At 34.9% G+C, this 20906-nt stretch overlaps 2 protein-coding genes across 2 annotated transcripts; both read right to left on the bottom strand.

Moving 5' to 3' along the window:
• Nucleotides 1-4667: 4667 nt before the first annotated feature.
• Nucleotides 4668-15695, bottom strand: LOC121263538 (small nuclear ribonucleoprotein SmD1a). The gene is made up of 4 exons (XM_041166485.1): nucleotides 15536-15695; nucleotides 15318-15394; nucleotides 5000-5191; nucleotides 4668-4864 (listed from the first exon to the last, which is right to left on the bottom strand). The coding sequence occupies exons 1-4, from the start codon at nucleotides 15547-15549 to the stop codon at nucleotides 4803-4805; spliced, it is 345 nt and encodes a 114-aa protein (XP_041022419.1). The 5' UTR covers nucleotides 15550-15695; the 3' UTR covers nucleotides 4668-4802.
• Nucleotides 15696-17082: 1387 nt separating this feature from the next.
• On the bottom strand, nucleotides 17083-19716 carry LOC121262637 (uncharacterized isomerase BH0283). Its single transcript, XM_041165197.1, is given in 7 exon segments — nucleotides 17083-17427; nucleotides 17513-17596; nucleotides 18035-18126; nucleotides 18129-18195; nucleotides 18487-18792; nucleotides 19262-19468; nucleotides 19558-19716. Coding segments are annotated over 7 exon segments (894 nt in total). The 5' UTR covers nucleotides 19588-19716; the 3' UTR covers nucleotides 17083-17319.
• Nucleotides 19717-20906: the final 1190 nt, after the last annotated feature.

Genomic DNA, 20906 nt, shown 5'->3' with positions numbered 1-20906 from the left:
AGGAAACCTATGATTAAGGGATTTAGTGTATTTCTAAAACTCTTGGCCCTCAACAACCCTAAAGGGTAACTCATCCACTATCACCATCCTAGCAAGGGCAGCCCTGATTTTTTTCTCATTATACTTAGTCATCCCTAAACTCTTCTCCTCTTCCCCTCCTTCACTTCTTGCTTTCGGGACCAAAAATTGTTGACCCTTGTCCAATTTACTCTTACGGGTTTTTTAGGCAAAGTTGGATGTGCGTTCTTATGGCAGAAGTGCCTTGCCTTTTGGGATGACATTTTTAGTGCCTCCCACAATGGTTACAAATAGCTATACGTTCTTCAGGATCACAATCAGAAAGTCTTGTGAAGTGGTCCCTTACCTCAGACTTATTCTTGGGGTTTCTACTACTGGGTAGAGGGCGAGGCTTAGAATGGAAGGTACTAAGAGTGACTACCGAAGAGTCTATTGGTCCACTAGACTCTTCGATTATGGGAGCATAGCAAGGTTGTTATGGTACTAGGACGCCAGGACAAGATGCATATGTGGATGTAAGAGTGCTTATGCCTTCTATATTCATGATTGAAGAACTAGAACACAACATACAAACAAAATAATATGGTTAAGACAACCCACATGTTCACAAATAGGACCTACACAAATTGGACCTACTAAAATCATACAAAGACACAGCCCCAAATGTAATTAAATCATACCAACACAGTCCCAAATCATACCCACAAACACAGTCCCAAAGACACAAACTCTACATGCCAAATAGATTATAAAATACACATACACAAACAAAAACATACATTGAAAAAAACATACATAGACAAAAATTAGTTTCTTGTTAACAAATATATGTGATGTAAGGTCCTTATGATTTCTTCAAGAATGGAAACCACCATGTGACCCAATTATGTGAAATCACACGTAAATGTTTTTTTCTCAAATACTACACAGATTCAAATCAGTACGAGTCACTTTGATACCGTGATGGCACTCCATGAAATTTTTTACCTTTCTTTAGTTCTTGTCGCTTCATAGCCTTCTTTAGCCTCGAGCCCCTATAAACTTTTATGAAAAAATCAAAAATCAAAAGAAGAGAGAGATGGAGAGATAGACGACGAAGGCAAAATTGAGAAGAGAGAGATATGTGCTTTTTCACCACCCCTCTCAGTGTTGTGTTGGGGGTAGAATCATTGTTTTTTCAAACTCAATATAATATTTTATACTAATTTCTAACTTATAAGTTATTCCTATAGTATTTAATAGGCTATTAGTATTATAGACTTATACTATAGTATTTAATTACATGTTATTCTACTAAAGTATTACATATTATTATATTAGTTTCTAACTTAATTAAATACTAGACTTAGTATTCTATGTTTAATGTTATTATACTAGTGATTATACATTAGTATACATGTTATTATACACTAGTTATTATATATTAGTATTACATATTATATATTGGATCATTGGTTATTGTACATGACTATTATATCTTATTATATTTTAGTTATTATACATTACTATTACATTTAAAAAAAAAAAAAAAAACCGAAAGCCACATGTCCAATAATGACCCCGTCCCAAATTTTATTATACATTACTATTACATATTATTATACATTAGTGCTACATGTTATCATATATTTTAGTGTTTATACATTTAGTATTACATGTTATTATATTTATGCATTAGTAATTTAGTGTTACATGGTAGTAATATTGTAATAGTATGATATTTACATACACTAAACTATTATTAGTCAATTTAGTGTGTATATATATATATATATATTGTAGTATAAATATATTACTTTATAATAATTAGCACATGCTAGTATATTATTGAATTTAACTAACTATATAAGATATTGTTATATAAAATTTATATAATTAATATTTAGTTATAATACATTAGTATTATATGTTATTATAAGTTTATATATTAGTGTTTATCCATTAGTATTACATATTATTATGCATTTTAGTGTTTATACATTAGTAATTTAGTGTTACAGGATAGTAATATTGTAATAATATGATATTATTAATCAATTTAGTCTATATATATATTATACTATAAATATATTATTTTATAATAATTAGCTCATGCTAGTATATTATTGAGTTTAACGAACTATATAAGATATAGGTATATAAAATTTATATGATTAATATATGGAAAAACACATATTTTTATAAAATCTGTACAATATCGGAGGCAGGGGCGGAGGTGGAGTCAGAGTCAAAGCCTAAGTCAGAGTCGGAGTGTCGGAGTTGGAATTAGTCCAGTAACACCTTCGACTCCGACTTCTCAAGAGAAAAAAACTTCGACTCCACCTTGTCGGAGAGGAGCTGGAGCGGATTCGAAATCAGATTTTTGCTCAACCCTAAACTAGCTTAACTTGAAATCAACCCATTTTGACCATTTTATCTCAAAATTACAATTTTATTACTATTGAGTTGTAATATTGATATTTCTCAGTATATTTATGTTTTTATTGTTGAAATTGTAATTTTAGACCTATTCTTATATTTACTATTGTAGGATCTGTAATATTGATTTTATTATATGTTAAAATTTGAAAAATATTGATATTTTTTGTTACTAAGTAGCCTTATTTTTTTTAAAGATATTATGGCTACTAATAAATATAGATTTTAACTTTTATGTGAAATTATGTTAAACAGGTCAAATGAATTATGCGTGTTAGTTCAACTCATTTATATGAAACGAATTTAAATGAGTCGATTGTGTTGACCTATTTCTAATTAGTTATTATACGGGTTAAAATAGGTTATACGACAAGACTCATTATCTAAATAGGTTGGGTTATAGTTTGAAAGTTTGATATGTTTAACTTAACGAGTCAGGTTCGAATGGACCTATATAATCGAATGTTTATGGTTATACACAATACGAAAATACGAGTTGCCACCCCTACTAATGACCACTAATATTCGACATGTAGAATGGACTTGACAGATAATATCGTTACTTTCAAAATTGTTTAGACTTCTCTAATCTCAACAACCAAAGACCTGAAAAATATGATACAACCCCTCTATATCTAACCATGCTAAGGACCATTGTTATCCCATGGAAAACTCAATTCTAGAATTGATGATGAAATAAATTTAAAAATGTATATACAATTAGGGTTGTAAATGAACTAGACTATACGATTGCTCGCCCAATACTCGCTCGACTAAACTCGAATCGAGATCAACTCGTGAAAAAAAAGCTCAATCGTGAAAGTAGAAACCTGCTCAATTAGTAAATGACACATACTCGGTTAAACTCGACTCTACTCGATTAAGGCTCGTTAAGACATTCTCGTTCAAGCCCAATTTGGCTCGTTAGCTCGACTCAAATATAGCTCGTCCATAAATCATTGAATATATATAATTTATTTCTATATATTAGTATTCTTACACGCGCACAAGCGTGCACACACACACACACATATATATATATATATGCTTCTATACATATTAAATTTAATAACAAAAGCATAGTTACCTTTATAATTAAATATGTAATATGTAACTCAATTACTTATGCCTAGTCATTTATACCTATATATTGAATATAGTTCATAATTATATGTTAATTAATTAAGTACTTAACTGATTAATTATAGTATATATTTTATAAGAGTAGTGCTACATATACATATAATTTTACTTACACTTTTATTTACAAGACTCATTTGTTAACTTTCTTTTAAAATTCAAATTTTAAATTTTAAATTTTATAATTTTCAGCATATCAATAACTGACATGTAGAGAAATATTTTTTTTTTGTAAATTTTTCATTGTACTTAGCATTTAGGATTTTATAATGTTTAATAGTTATTATATAGGACTTAGTAGTTTCATTATCTACTAAAATGTATAACCATATAAGAAATGAATTCATAAAGATGTTATAATTTTATAGTTCAATATAAGGTTTATATATTAATTGTAAAAATTTCATTAGATTTAATATTTTTTTTTGTAATTAAGTATTTTTAATTATTCCATTCATTCAAATATATATATATATATATATATATATATATATATATATAAGAGCACAAACAAAACTTGAGCATTAACTCAACTCCACTTAACTCAAGCTCGTTAAAGAGTACAAATAAAGATTGATAAATAACTCAACTCAACTTGACTTGAGCTCATGTTTGATTAGGTGAACTCGGCTCAGGGCTTGGCAAGCTCTCAGCCCGAGCTCAAACTCGAGTTATTTGATTCTAGCTCAATTCGGCTCAGATCAATTACAACCCTATATACAATCCTGTCATCTAAAAATAATTACAAACTAATGCTAACACTATCAATTATCTTCATGGATATAAATATCATCAACCAATCAGCTGGTTGACCTTCGGTCCCTGAAACACATTCTGGGGTTTATCTATAATGGAGGTTCTATTATTTGAGTTCTTTTGAGGTCAAAATGATTGTCTATAATGGAGGTTCTATTATTTGAGTTCTTTTGAGGTCAAAATGATTGTCTATTTATACTTCTAAAGTGAAATGTTTCATTACAACTACTTAAAGCTAAAGGTATTATTCTGATTGGTCAGCACCCAAAAAAACATGTTTCGTGACATTATCAATACCAACTTTGTAGATAGGCTCTTTAAGAAAATATCAAGCATAACAAATTCAAAACATTAGATTTAAAAGCAATACCACTCGTTTCCGGTCTGTAAAGATCACCAATAAATTCTTCCTACAACAGAGGTGTTTACAAATCCGGGTGCCCCAAAAATTGAAAGCAATGCAACATGACTTAACGGCCACGACCACGTCCACGCCCACGCCCACGGCCCCGTCCCCGTCCCAATGGCTTCCCTGGAATTTAGGATAGTGTTAGAAAGATTACTAGAAGAAATTCATCACATGCCAAGAAAGATTACTATGCCAAGAAAGATTACTAGAAGAAATTCATCACATGCCAACAAAGACATCAACAGAGAGTAGCAATACCAGCAGTTGGCTTCTTGGGCTTGACTCTAGGTGCCTCTTCGACAAGCAAAGTCTCAAGATTTAAGCTGTCTGGAAGGATATAATATCGAATATTGTTACCCCTCACGCTGAGATGATCCAGAGTAACTGGATTTTTTCCCTTCAATGTTAGTTTCACTGTCTTCAAGTGTGTATTCATACTGATATCCACACCTGCAGCCAACAGGTCAATCCATCGGTCAAAACATCTATAGCTTCCGTGCACCTATCTGTGCTTTCCAGTTTAAGAAATTAGTCAAGGAACATGCAACACTATCCAACCGATCTTAACGCTATCTTCGACTCTAAACGCAACACTATCCAACCGATCTTAACACTATCTTTGACTCTAAACACATGTAAATGACGCACAATGCAACCCTGCCTAGCTTAAAGAAATCACAGCTGTGCTGAAGGAAATTCTGAATCCGAAATATCATATATCTTTAAGGAACAAGATTTTGCAGGCGCTAATATATTTGAAGCAAAAACATATTGCAACAGAACATTAGTTCTGAAAAAAGTCCTAATGGTATAGTATAAGATTCAGTCAAATCTATCAAAACACAATGAGCTAACTAAGTGATGTTCTACAAATTGGAAGTTTCCCATGTAAGCTGTCCTGGAGAGAGATGGCTCTGATACCAATTGTAAGGTATCTGCTGATATACCAACACAAGATCCAGAATTCCACATGCAGGAAAAGAACAAGAACAAGAATGAAATCAACAAATGAAAGAAAGGAAACCAAGAATCCACTTTATTGATTCTTGAAATAAGGTTTTCGAAGAACCTTAAACCTCCATACACTTCCAAGAATGAACTTTAAGCAACTGACCAAATGAATCAGAGTTCACTTCAGTATTTATACAAACAGATGAAAAAGAAACATAAAACGACGCCATAAAGCCTCCATTGCATTTCTTCCCTTCTAAGCAAAACGCACTACTTCACTTAAGGATCAAACGCCCCGTTCCACTGCTCCAGTAAGTTAATTCTGTTAACTTCCACTATGCACCATTTCACTAAAGTGCTACGCACCATTTTGCCTTATCTTTAAATCCTTGACTTCACCTCTTCACCCACACGAACCCAACTACACTGCCTCAGTCCTTCTCAGCTTCTTCTCCACCTTACTCCTTACATCCTTCTACTTCAGAAAGACAGAAGTTTAGGCTATAAGGGCATACTTACCATTTTTTTGTATTGGCTCCAGGTGTCTGAGAACAAAGTCTCGACTAATCCTAGGGGTGCATAGGCCATTGGCAAGAAGTTTCCCACAAGTGCACCTTGGGTAATTCAAGGGGAAGTTCCCCCGGTTCGATGGCCCCTAGAAATTGCTTACAACCAAGAGGATTCGAACTTTAGACCAGGAGGGAGCATACCGGCCTTTACCACTTGAGCCAACAAAGTTAACATCAAATGAAAGATCACAAGTAGAAAACAGATTGGATGAGAATTCCGCAATATTATATATCTTCCTTATACATGGGGTCAACATCCAATCAAGACAATTCTTTAGGGGGCCTAAAAATATGCATATCCAAATCTCCGTTAGATGGACTTTTCTGGAGATGCTTCGGTTGTTCAAAGTGGAAGAAGCTACCCACATCTAATTTGGTAAGACAGATACTTCAGCTCTTTGTTATTGTTGTACCTACATCTAATTTGGTAAGACAAAGGTGTTTCAACTCTATTATTTTTGTGAAGCAGATTTTGTGCATTTCAGGCGGCATGTATTAGAAGCAAGTAGCTGAGCTCCACATATTAACAAAAAATTTGCAGCCCTTCAAAACTGTCTCAAGTGTTCTCTTTATATTGCTCTCAATATTCTTTCAACTGAAAAAGTAAAAACATGTAGGGTTCCTCTCCACAAAACAGGCCTGGGTACAAAGAGCAGAAATTTCTTCAACCTCTTTGTGCATTGCGCACATACCAAACAAGCTGCGCTATTTCATGCATTATTACGTTGATCTTTGTTGGACCATTTAATTCCATGCTCATGAAACTTCATCTACTATTTTACTTTTTGAGGAAAAGTAACCTTACCACCTATTTGTTAACTAATCACACTTCCCAATGCATCACAAGTTACAACTAGTATCTTCCCAGCCGCCACCCCCCCCCCCCCCCCAAAACACTACACACACACACACAGAGTTAAGTAGCACTGTTCATCCGGGCCGGGTTTTTTCCCGGCCTTGTCAGGAACCCGGAAAACCGGGTTCTGGCCTGGATCATATACAGGCCGGAACCCAGGTTACAAAACCCGGGTCAACCCGGGCCGGGTACCGGGTTTAGAACCCGGGTTCCGGGTTTTTTTAAAAATCAAACCCGGCGTCGTTTCGCCCCCCTTCAGCCCTCTCTCTCTCTCTCTCTCTCTCTCTCTCTCTCTCTCTCTCTCTCTCTCTCTCTCTCTCTCTCGTTAAGGAACCCTAGCCTCCCTTAGTGCCAAATCTGCCGATCAAAGAAGCCCATCATCCTCGTGACCCTACCATTGTCGTCGCCGTCATCCAAGGTTTGTTTTCTTCTTTTTATTTCGATTTGGATCTCTGTAAATCTCTCCGTGCGAACTTGAGCTTGAGCATGTAGGCTTTGGCTAACAAGAATCTAGCAAACTGAGTTTTCCCATACACTACTGGTCTGATCAGTTGATGTCCTGAATATGATTTTAAGTTTTTAAGTTGTGTTTGGGTGGAAAAGGCTCAGCATTATAAGTTTTGCTGGGGGATGGTCTGGAGTTCCTAAATTAATTCTTTGTGGAGTTATTTCTTTGGTCTCTTCAGTTAAAAGTCGACTTGTGCTGTCAACTTGGCTAAGTCTCTGGAAATTTTTGCTAGCTGTCATTGTTATCTCTAAGTCTCTGGAGATTTTTGTTGAAACCATTTGGTCAACTTGGCTATTGCTTGCTGTGACTCTGGTTGGTATGCTGAATTCTTGTGGTTTTTGTGTTCTCGTTGAGTTTGCATAACCACATAACAAGTCCTTGTGTCAATGAGAACTTTAGTGATAATAATACAGAAGTAACTGAAATTAAATCTTCAGAGGATCCCATCTACCAAGGTTATAAGGCTGTCTTAGACTCGAAATCCATTGATGAAATGTTGGTAAGCTTTTCAAACTCTCCTGGTTTAGTTTGTTATACTCAAGGATTAATACAAAACATATGCTAGCTCCTCAATGTTCTTGGAATGCAGTACATGTTCATTGCCAATGGGATGAGCCTTAAGGCTCTACTAAATTTTAGCAATAAGCAGCTTTACTCTCCCAATCAGCCACCTAATCATGAACTTCATGCATGAACAAGTAGTTTCCAGCATATAAATTATACTGAGATTAGTTCCAGAGCACTGCAGGTTGTAACAATCAGCCACCTAACAATGACCTATTATATTGCTTCTAGTTTGTACAGGTTGTAACAAATGCTCCTTTCCCATATGGCGTGCAACAGCATCAAATACTAGTTTCTGATTCAGCCAAGAGAGCTATCCTGTGATTGATGGAAGAAGAAAGAGCTAATTGATGGAAAAATTTCTGATTTTTTGCAAACAATTTGTTGTGTATTAGAGTTTCATTAAAGCAATGCATGTGTTTTGTAATATTCTTAGCAAATTAGTTCAAACAATATAATATGTAGTTGATTGCATCTTGTATGTCGCATGCATTTTACATGATGAATATTGATTTTTTTTACATGCATTTAGTTAAAAAGTTAATTAATTGTTTATATGCTTATGTTGTATTAAGAAGTAAGACTAAAAGAGATTTATATTGATTTTCTATTGAGAATATGATTTGAAATTTTAGATGAAGACAAAATATTTGAAGTACAATTAATAATAAAAAAGCTTTTGTTAAAAAAAAAAAAAAAAAAAAAAAAAACGGGGTTCAACCCAGAACCCGGAATCCGGGTTTTGAAAAACCCGGATTCACCCGGGTTCCGGCCCGGGTCTGACCCGGACCAACCCAGTCCGAGTTTCAGCCCGGGTTTGAAACCCGGGTCCGGATCCAGGTAGACCCGGGTTCCCGGGTTGGAACCCGGATGAACACCCCTAGAGTTAAGGATCCATTATCATACTTCGTTCTTTTTGTCTACCTAAGCATCAGGGACAGAAAAAGGTTGAAAATGAGGAGTGCTTGGAGTTCATTTTAAATTATTCTATGAAAAGTGACATTTAAATAATATAGAACAAGGAATTAAGCATTCCACTCACAGGAACTAATTTCTCTTAAAAATAAGCATCCCAACTAAATAAGAAAATTACGAATAAATTAAGTATCCTGCTCCTGCTGTTTTCTAGTCTAATCATAAGGAAAAAAACTTCAATATGAACAGGCTGATGCCCAAGATATTATTCCATCAATCCAACCTTGTTTTTATGGGGAAAAAGAAATTTTATTAAACCAAGTAATAAGGCATAGGCCAAGTACACAAGGAATATACAAGAGAGAACATCTAATTGGAAATAGAAAAGGCAATAATGAAATCATGAAAACAAGCCTCATTAAGTACAATAGCAGATGCCCAAAGTAATAATGTATGGAAGAAAAAATATCTAATCTCTCCCAACGAGTGTTCTCTATCTTGAAAACTATGGTCGTTCCTCTCAAGCCAAATACACCACATAAGGCATAGAGGAACCATTTTCCAAACGGCAGTAATTTGGTGGTTATCCTAGATACTTCTCCAGCAAGCCAGAAGATCCACCAGCCCCCTATGCATCACCCAAGCAATACCAATCCTATCAAATATTTCATCCCATAGAACCTTTGCAACCTCACAATGGAGTAGCAAGTGATCCACAGATTCTCCATTCCTTTCACACATAAAGCACCAACACATAATGATGAAACCACGCTTCTCAAATTATCCATCGTCAGGATTTTCCCATTAGAAGCCAGCCAATCAAAAAAAGCAACCTTGAGAGACACCTTGCTCCTCCAAATACACAAAAGAGTTAAGGGATTGGCATGGCATACACTTATACAAGGATATGACCGAAAATTTCTTGATCCCGGGTTGAATCCATGGCAACCTATCCTCGCCGCCACTATCAATGTTCAAAGCATACAACATGCTGAAAAAATCAGAGATATCACCCACCTCCAAATTCTGAACAGCTCTAATAAATACCACATTCAACAGTAAAAGAGCCATTGAAGTTGTCAATCTAATTCTCCACAGAAGCATCCTGACTTCCGTCATTCCAACTTGAGACGATCCCAGAGTTAAGCATACACTATACCATAGGTGAAATTTGAAACATCAACTAACGAACTGATGCAACGATATATTTTTTTATAGGTAAAAGCTGATATTAAAATTCAAGGAAAGGCCAAAACATATCTAGGTTTATCCTCTAAAAGGACTCCTCAAGATTCATAGTTGAGCACATTGAAATAATTACAACATGCAAAAACTTCTTCCTCTAAGATAATGATAAATCCCATTCACCACCATGTCCCTCCTATACTCAACCAGGGGTATTACATAACCCCCTTACATCCCTAATGCCCCTGTTGGGCCATTTCGTTGTAGATTGCACAGCTAAAGTCCCATATTTCTGGCTGTAAATTGGCTTCAATACCATTTGTGACTTAAGAAAAGACCAAGCCACATCTAGACTTAGGATATGTTTTTTTTTATAAGTACGAAGTAATTGTATTGATAAAGATAGGCATAGCCCAAGTACACCGGAGGTATACATATGAGTACACCAAATTAAGAATTTGAAACTGTTACAAGAAAATCATGGAAGCTGAGACCATTTAACTCTAAAGCAATGGCCCACATAAATAAAGTCTACCAAAACAAACTCCTAAATTCCTCTGAGCGTTCATGATCCTCAAAAAGTCTATCATTTCTTTCACTCCAAATACACTAGAAAATACAAATAGGAGTCATCTTTCACACAGCTGCAATCTATGGCGTCCCGTGATCCCTCCCCAGCTAGCTAGTAGTTCCACCACCCTTCCCAGCATTACCCATGCTAATCCCAATCTGCTGAAGATATAATTCCATATGTCCTTTGCAAAATCACAATGTAAGAGTAAATGATTTACCGTTTTCCCACTATTTCTGCACATACAGCACCAGTTCGTAATAATAAGTCCACGCCTTCTTAGGTTATCCATGGTTAGTATCTTTCCTAAAGCTGCTGTCCAAACAAAGAACGCAGCCTTGGGAGGTGCTTTACTCCTCCATATGTTCTTCCAAGGAAAATTGGGCCTATCTTGAGCTGTAAGGACGTCATAGAAAGTGCGTACAAAGAATTTCCTTTTCTTAGAAGGCTTCCATTCCATCGTGTCTTCAGCTGGAACCGCAACATTGATGTTACATAGCAAGCTGAAAAAATCCACCAGAGCACTCACTTCCCAATCTTGTGCCTCCCTAGTGAGGTTGATGTTCCACTCCTATGAACCATGTCTAACTGCCCTCACATCAGCCACCATAACTTCATTTTCTCTTGCAATTCTGAAAATATTAGGATAAGCATTCTTAAGAGCCGTATCTCCCACCCCACACATCATTCCAAAAGCTGATTCTGTTGCCCTCCCCAAACAGCCTAGTATTACTCGAGAAAGCCCCCCACCCTTGCCTTATGTTCTTCCACAACCCAACACCATAAGCCCCCTCCCCTCATTAGAACACCAGCCCCCCTTGCACTCCCATACTTCGCATCAATCACCCCTTTCCATAAGGCTTCCCTCTCATGATTACATCGCCACAACCATTTTCCTAATAGCGCCTTGTTAAAGAACCTAACATTACAGACCCCCAACCCACCAGCTCTCAAAGGGCACACTCTTTATCCCATCCGACTAAATGAAATTTAAACTCATCACCTAGTCCACTCCACAGAAAATTGCGTTGGAGTTTCTCAATTCTATATGCAATGCTTGCCGGAAGGGGAAATAAAGACAAGTAATATGTGGGAAGGTTAGATAGAGTGCTCTTGATAAGTGTGAACCTCCCCCCTTTCGATAAGTATAACCTTTTCCACCCAGCCAGCCTACGCTCTAATTTCTCTTACACCTCCTCCCAAATTGTCTTAGCTTTAAAAGTTGCACCCAACGGGAGACCAAGATACTTCACCGGCGGCGAGGAGACCACACATCCCAATATGTTGGCCAACCCTCAAATATTTCTTAAAATTATCAAAACTTCTCATAATTTCATTCTCAAACATCACTCAAACACAAAACACTTTTCAATTTTAAATTTTCAATATTTTCATCTAATCATTGCCTAATCATTATCCAAAACACAAAAATTAATACAACTTTTACAAACTTCAAAACAAAACACAAAAATCAATACAACTTTTACAAACTTAAAAACAAAACACAAAAATCAATACAGCTTTTATAAACTTAAAAACAAAAATTATATTCAAACAATTTTTTAACTCTAATATTTTTATTCAACTTTTTCCCTCGTTTCCAAAACCCAATAAAACATCCTTACTCAAACTATTTCACTACTATTCACAAAATTCTGAGATACTCCAAGTGTCCAAACATGCTCTTATACTCCGAAAGGTTTAGCCAAGGTTACAACCAAAGCTCCTTGGAATCAATAAAAACTGCAAGAACTTGTTTCTCTAAAAAAAGTTGGGTTATCATTCACCACTCTTTCCCTCTTATACTCATTCGGGGGTATTACAACCAAACCAGTGTTGTCAAAAGCGCTAGGCGCGCATAAGCCACCTAGAGCCTAGGCGCAAAGCGCATGCATGCGCTTGAGCGAAGTAAAGCGCACATTTAAAAAAAATGATATAATACAATAAAAAAGGCTTTAAAAAGGCAAAATAATAATTTTTTATAAGTAAAAGGCAATCTAATAATATATATTTTTCTTTGCTAAATATAATAATATATTTAGCAATAATATTATTGCTATGCCTATTCCTAAACAATAAAATCTTTATTTACTAAGAAGAAAATATTTTTAGCATATGAACTCTTTTATTTCTTTTTATAAGTAAAAGGTAAATTTCATTGATGCGAATGAAATAGCCATTGCCCGTGTACACAGAATATACAAAAGAACACCTAAATACATTCTAGGAACGATAGATTAAGGACAAGAAGTCATGAGCATTGTTCCCATTAAGTACAATAGCAGAAAACCAAAGCAATAGTGTGTACAAAAATATGCTGAAGCTCCAACATTGTGCGCTCCCTATCTTCAAAACACCACTCATTCCTTTCCGCCCAAAACTCTTTTAATAAAACTCTTTTATTAGAGTATTATGCAAATGAAAACTAAGTGATTAACAAATTATATAGAATTTGAACATAAAAACTTACATACTTCTCTTGAGAGATCACGATATTTCTTTTGAGATCATGTGCGGATGGGGTCCAAGAAAAAGTGTCTTCTTCTCTTCTAGTCATTCCACTGAATTCTTGTTTTGTCTTCCAAATTATTTTATAAGCCATGTGTTATATATTTATTACTTTCACTGCCTAGCTATTGATTCACATGCTTAAATACTGAAACAAACTTTTTTTTTTGTTAAAATGTAACGAAGCACACCTTTTGCTCTTAAAGCTCTCACTAAAAGAGAAAAGAGAGTTTTAAGAGCAAAAAAGCATGCTTACACGTGCTTTTCGAAATCCACTTTACTTTTAATAAGTGAAGCACTTAACCCTTGGCGCTTGCGCTTAAGCGCTCTTTTGACAAAACTGAACCAAACACTTCAAAGAATGAAACAATACTATATTATGGCAAGGACTTGGAGATCCAAGCGAAGTTATAACAAATCCTGCAGCTGAGTCCACAACTGTTATTAGGAAAGCTTGATGGCACAACTATAGAATATAACATGCCTTAAAGATCAGGTTTTTTTACTATCTGAGAACGACTCTCCCCTCAACAACTTTTCCTTGCACATGTCAAGGCCACCCAAAATCCAAGACACCACATGCATTTTATATACAAACATAGTACAAGAAAATGAAAACCTAAGAGCTTGTTTGGTAATTGAAATTTTTTGAGATTCTCAAAACAGTTTTGAGATATGTTTTTTATTTGGTTTTGTGAAAGTGGGTAGGAAGAATGAAAATTTTGTTTGCAAAAAAAAAAAATTAGATGCGTTTGGTTTGGGTTTTGTGAAGGTGGGGTAGACAGAATGATAATTTGCTTTGGTTTTTTTTATTTTTTTCCTCACAAAAACTGAGGCAAATATTAGATGAAAACATTTTTTGAGGGATGATTTTTTTTAGGGGGGGGTTTAAAAGATGTTTGGATTAAAAGAAGAAAATATTTTAAAACGTGTTTGCAAAATCTCTTAAACAAAGCATACCCTACTTTTTTGTCCACCCCTATATTATCTCACCAACCCCTCGAAAAATTGTCATTAAAGATGTGAAGAGTCAGTAGGTGAAATTTTGAAACAAATTCCACTTATCAAAGTCCAAATAATAGTGCTATTGGCACATAAATAATAACGAAAAAAGAAAAATATGTGTCCAATCCGAAAAAAAAATTCTTCAATGAGCATAATGTTGGAAACTGAAATTCCCAACCATTTTGAAGTCAATTGTGTCTTATGTTACGCTATGCCGGTTCATAATATATTTGATGCCTATCGATGGTATGCTACTCGGATTAAGCAAGAATGAAAGCCCATACACATCCTTTAAAAAACAATAAGACAGACAAACGTTCCAACATTAAAGTCATTTATGTCCCCCGTGGTTCTCTTAATGAAGCAACTGTTATAACATAAAAGAAGAAAAGGAGAAACTACCAAAATTAGAATTTGTACCTCCATTTGCTTCCCATGTCATAAGTTCAACCCAACAATGTCCAGTGATATTTCACAATAATATCAACTAAACATTTACAGTCAATCCTCCCCAAATTGTAAAGTTAAAATCAGCATTTGTCTTAGAAACAGAAAAATGAAAAATGAGCACAACTGAACTTTAACTTAAACCCGCTAGAAGAACATATTTGCAATCTATTTGTCCCAATGCGCCATTTCCGTCAAATTTCCAGAAACCTCAGAGCTTAAATGATATAACTAACAACGAAGTGCAATCAAACCACCTATCAATACGCCTAGTTCTATAAATTAGCTTTGATCAGAGATCACTGTAAGAAAATACCAAAATGCTAAGTTAAAATGCCCAATAGTGACGGTCCAAGATTGACAGAAGCGAGCAAACACTTTTTTCCATTAAAAGCTATCGAAGAATACTAGCGGCTAAAAAGACCTAGGGTTTAACATAAACCTTAAACATGTAGGAACTTGTACTAATATAAGAAACGGGTTAGAGAGCGGGAGACCTGTTATCGTGCCGTTAACGACGGTTCCATTTTTTAGCTCGATCGACACGGTCTCGTTGTTCAACTTCATTAAAAACCTGTTCATTCTCTCAAATTAAATTTCCGTCATAAAGAAGTTGTTAAGAAGAAGAAGAAGAAAAAAAAAGAAAAAAACACAACTCTATTAGCATTGAGAGGAAAGACAAATGAAGAGGAACAGAAAGAGAAAGTGCGATAACCTGACGAGCTTCATTGTGGGGGAAGGAAGACGAAGGCTCGATGGGGGATTAAAGACAAAGGCAAAGCAGCACTGCACCGCAGTTCACAGGGTGAGAGAGATTTTTAAGTTAGGGCTCGGGCTGGCGCTGAGCTAACCGCCTTTTTTATTTACTTGTTGAAACGACGACGTAGCTCAAAATTTACTTGGAATAAATTGACTTGGGAACACTTCTAGAATACTTTCATATATTTTTTTTCAAGAGTAATACTAGATATAGTTATGAGTTATGTAAGCGTCGTATACTTCTTTTTGAAAAAGAGCAGAGTTCACCTTTAAAAAATTAATTTTTTCATATAAATCTTATATTTATTTACTTTTTTCAAAAAGCGCTTACGTACTCCATGAATGCAAATATTATTTCTCTTTTTTCAAACATCACTCAAATATAAAATACATTTTAATTTTAAATTTTAAAATTTTTCATCTAATCATTATGTAATCATTACAATTTTTTCAATCTCCCAAACAAAACACAAAACTATATACATCTTTCTCTCCTTTCCCAAAACTTTAGGTATTCTCGGAATATCTCACTACTATTTATTATTTTATTATTATTTTTTACCTAATTTTCATTACTATTCACTACTATTTAATATTTTATCATTATTTTTTTACTACTATTCACAGAATACCTGAGAATACCTTACTGCCCAAACGCAACCTAAACTCAAACTATATCATTACTATTTACAAACTATCTTACTATTAATCACAAAATTTTCATCTCATATCACTCTCCAAACTTATCTTCAAGTATTCTCAGAGATTCTCATGTATTTCATTTCACTACTCAAACACAAAACACTTTTCAATTTTAAATTTTTAACATTTCTATCTATTCATTACTTAATTATTATAACTTTTCTGAACACTCAAACAAAACACAAAATCCTATACAACTTTTCCAAGCTTTTAAACAAAAATAATATTAAAAAATAATATTCAAACAATTTTTTAACTTTATAATATTTTTATTCAACTTTTTCTCTGTCATTTTTCAAAATTCAATAAAATATCTTAATTCAAATTATTTTATTACTATTCACAAATTATTTCACTATTATTCACATATATTATAAAATATTCTTAATACACAAACAGCAAGTATGGACTTGTATTCCTTTCACTCAAGTGCCTCCAAGAATCTTAAAAAATTATCCCCATCCAATTGTCCCATCACAGTAATGCTCGTCTCCATCATTTATTTTGTCATTCTTAATCATTTTGCTTGATGTATCATATTTTAAATGAATTCATAGATCAATTTCTTATATAAAAACTTGCTTAAAATGTGACGCATTGACTGTTATAACTAAAAATGACAAAATCCAAAATAACAAACTTAATTTTTCCTTACCTTTATCTTAAATACACTAGTTTTCCTTGCCTTTATCATTGACACTGTATTTTGGATTGGACATTGGAGGATTAGATCTCAAATTAAAAAAAAAAAAAAAAAAAAAAAAAAAAAAAAGCCTTGCTTTAGTTTGAGGTGTAGCAAAGGACCAAAACATCATAAAGTCAATGTCCCAATCAAAGAAGATAGTGTAACAATGATCTTTAGAGCCCTTTTGGATACAGACCTCATCTAATCTCATTTCACTATATAAACGGCCCTTACTATATCAAGGTTGAGAAGGGGAGGAGAGTTCATTTCCAATTCCTGGGGATTCTTTCACCCAGAAAAACTCATTTATTTCAATTATACGATATATGCCAATGGATTGCAAATCCATCTCTCTAAACTAGAAGAGACCCTTCCATGACAGTGACAGCTTTTCCTCGCAGCAGCACTTTCTTGTTTTGTTCGTCTAGATGAATGTTCACTACTCCACTTCTAGGTGACGCCTGAACAAGTTAGGAAATGTAATTAACATGATGAAGGCAAAGATTAAAATGATGAGTTTGCATGCATTAGGGGAATCGAGAATACCGCATATGCGACCAAATCACACTTCCCCAATTTCTTGCTCCAGTAAGGTGCCAAGGCACAATGTGCACTCCCACAAACAGGATCCTGAAAGATGAGTGAGATGACTTTTTATAGAAAATTCTAGACAGTTACTGGAAATGGATTTTCTCTTCCCACTTTTGGTAAGGCAAATCTAGTTTTACCGTCCAAGAAGTTAGGACCTTGAAGAAATCGGTAGGAGGAATGTTATGCAGAAGTATTGTTTATGAATAACAAATTTCTTATTGAATTATCAAACAAATGCAGATGTCAGCAAGGTGATGTTAGAGAGTGGAACAAGCTGTATGCAGATGTTCTGAAATAACATGTCTCTTGTTTGCTTTGGCAATAGCATCATAATTCGATTCTGCATGCCATGATAAGTAGAAATCATATATAGAAAACGTGTAAGTGCAAGAAAGACATACAATAGAGATCTATTTATAACCTCGAGCACTTCAAAACCACAACAATTGGTTAATCCAAAAGGCTGACATATTTTACCTCGTTGATCCCAAGTTTGGGGCAAAAGAATCGACTGAAAAAATCAAAACCAGAACCCGGGGGAGCAGCACCTGAAACAATAATCCCCTTCCCGGGCATTTACGTATAGCATCAAACTCTGGCTTTATTTCAACAACACTTTCTCCTGATGGGAGTACAACCTGAAAAATTGATAAGCATCACAATCTTTTAATAAATATGTAAAAAAATAAGACATTTTTTCATCAAGAATCCCAGCATATTCTAACCAATCACACATCCAAATTATACTAAAACAAGTCATTATACTCACTTGGGTCAACCAATTAGACACAAATATTTCATCTCATTTATTGTGAGAAATCATTAATCTTTTGAAAGAATTTGGATGCATATGTCATTAATAATAATAAGCATTCTAACTAATGTATAAAAGTGAGCAAATAAACTACAAATTGGATAGCAGGCCTTACAAAGAGATCATCCGCAGTAGTTCTCTTGATATCGATGAAAGAAGCACCGTTCAAGGAATTGGAAATTGCTGAAGCTTCAGCAGAATTAAAATCTATTAATGGGATCATTGGGAAATCCAATTCGATGAAAAAACACTCTTGTGCTTCGCCATTCTGAATATCCGAGCCATCTGATTTGATTTCCAGAACCTTTCTAGCAGATAGAATTCCAGATAGTGTAACAAACTCAATAGTATTTGAATTCACCAGACCAGATGTAAACAATGCATGTGAGGTTGCCAGTGTAGCGTGACCACAAAGCTTAACCTGCATAAGAGTATCATATATATGTAGTATTATTGTTTCAGAACAAGAACATGCCAACTTTACACTATTACTTGCTTGAATAAAATTTCATTTTATTTATTAAAAAAACTATTACACAACACCTTAATTAACTAAAGGTTAAAGACTCACATACCAATTCGAGCCTATGACTCAAACCCATAACTAAATCTAACTATCAAAATGAACATGAATCACATAAAACTAAAATCATACTTGTATCACAAATTTAAACATGACTAAAATCAAAATAAGATATGATAAACAAGAATACCCACAAGGAAAATACTAACAAGGATTTCGATCCTTGGAAAATTGATGTCTCTTATCTTTCCTTTCATTTTTTTTTTTCCTAACAAGGAAAGGAAAGGAAACACTTTGAAAGTTGAAACAAACTCAATGTTTCTGAATTCTCCCTTTTTGGTATTGAAGTGGAAGTAAAATAACTGACCTCACAAACCGGAGTGAACCATCTAAGACGGAACCTAGGGACGGGAGAGTCAAGAGGCTCAGACCCAGTGAGCCTAGTGAAGTAACAGGTCTCAGAGATGTTGAACTCGGCGGCCACCGCTTGCAGCCAATCCTCGTCTCTCTCTTCCTCCAGCAAACACACCGCCGCCGGGTTACCCTTGAACGCTGAGTCAGTGAAAGCATCAATCTGGCCACCACCCAACTCAGAATCAATCTCAATCCTAAAACTACAATTAATGGGCAACAAGAGATAGAGAAAAGGAGACAAGAGTATACCACGGAGTATTTGACGAGTTTCTTTGCCATGTTCGAGTTCGAGAGGGAGTCAACGGCCGCCACGACAACGCACTTCCTTCAGAAAGGAGTTCGTCAGGTCTACTACAAATGGTTCCTACAATCATTTTACTAATTTATTTACAACTATTTTATTATATATTAATCCCAAATAAATAAAAGAAAAATGATAGCTTTTGTTATCAACCTAATTAATTTGGGTTAGGCTTGATGGGCTTTACTTGTTATCCCGTATTTTAATTGATTGTTAGAGTTGTTAGTGGCACATGGCCTTTTGCTGTTAGTTGTTGAATGAATAGACGTTTTCTAGTATAATTACAGAAGAGGGGGTGATGCTAATGGGATCTGAAATATGGAAGAATCTAAGTTTACTATTTGTTTGGAGGAAGGAATTCTCTCGAAGAATTCAGCGTGACTATCTAATACTATTTCCATATTTTCATCATCTTCTTTCTTATGTTCATCTCTTCTTCATTTTGTCAAACACATCACATGCATTATTGTATTTCCAACGCAATAGTTGTCTATCTCCATTTCCATCACTTTTTCTTTGATACAAGTGACCACCCCATCAGCTTTCTAACAAGTGGTATCTAGAGCCGACGATCTATAGAGGACGAACTATTTTTCGAGCAGCAACAAAAGGCCTTATAGCGACGAGTAGACGCTAATGAAAAGAGTCTTCAAGGGCTTAATAACAGCTTTAATGACTTGATAGATATAATGCTTCACTGGGTGGTAAGGCAAAATAATATTACTAATCGGTACGATGTTATGGAAAAATTAGTGAGATTAAAGGTTAGAAAACAAAGGTTAGTAGTTGTTGAGCGTCCTGGACGAAATGTCGCAGTTAGTGAAGACTTTGACTCAAAAAAATTAGTGGAAGAGAATGAAGCAGTTACGGCTTCAATCGACGATTCACAACCATTGATAATGCAGGAAGAAAATGGACTCATATAAAAAAAGGGTGTAGATATGGCCGTAACTCCTGATGGTGCCAAAAAGGGAGCGAAGGATAAAGAGAAGATTCATCTGCAGGACCAGGTTAGTGCGAAGCAAAATGAAGAACCAGCAACCAAGGATGATCCCAACGAGTTACCTCTTTCATCAGCTCTAAAATATTCCGTTAGAAATTCCATTTTCTCGTATCAAATTTCATCTTTTCTTAGCAATCCAAATCAAAAATTAATTTCTATACAGCCAAATTTTCCTCTCCGATTTTGGTCTCCTTCGTCTCATCTCAAAAATGAATTCCTTCATCTCCGTGTCTCGTCTCCTTTCTCCATCAACACATCATTTGCTGTTAACCTCACCCAGATAGAACACTTGAT

The sequence above is a fragment of the Juglans microcarpa x Juglans regia genome, chromosome 4S (assembly GCF_004785595.1).
Source record: "Juglans microcarpa x Juglans regia isolate MS1-56 chromosome 4S, Jm3101_v1.0, whole genome shotgun sequence".
In the NCBI taxonomy this organism is placed as follows: domain Eukaryota; kingdom Viridiplantae; phylum Streptophyta; class Magnoliopsida; order Fagales; family Juglandaceae; genus Juglans; species Juglans microcarpa x Juglans regia.
Note: the sequence above shows the minus strand (reverse complement) of the source record. Positions and strands in the feature narration are given on the sequence as shown.

Coding starts and splice junctions, on each gene's coding strand:
- LOC121263538 (XM_041166485.1), bottom strand. Junction 5,192..15,317: donor CGTTAACGGCACGATAACAG/GTCTCCCGCTCT, acceptor TGTTGGCTGCAG/GTGTGGATATCAGTATGAAT. Junction 4,865..4,999: donor GCCCAAGAAGCCAACTGCTG/GTATTGCTACTC, acceptor CCTAAATTCCAG/GGAAGCCATTGGGACGGGGA.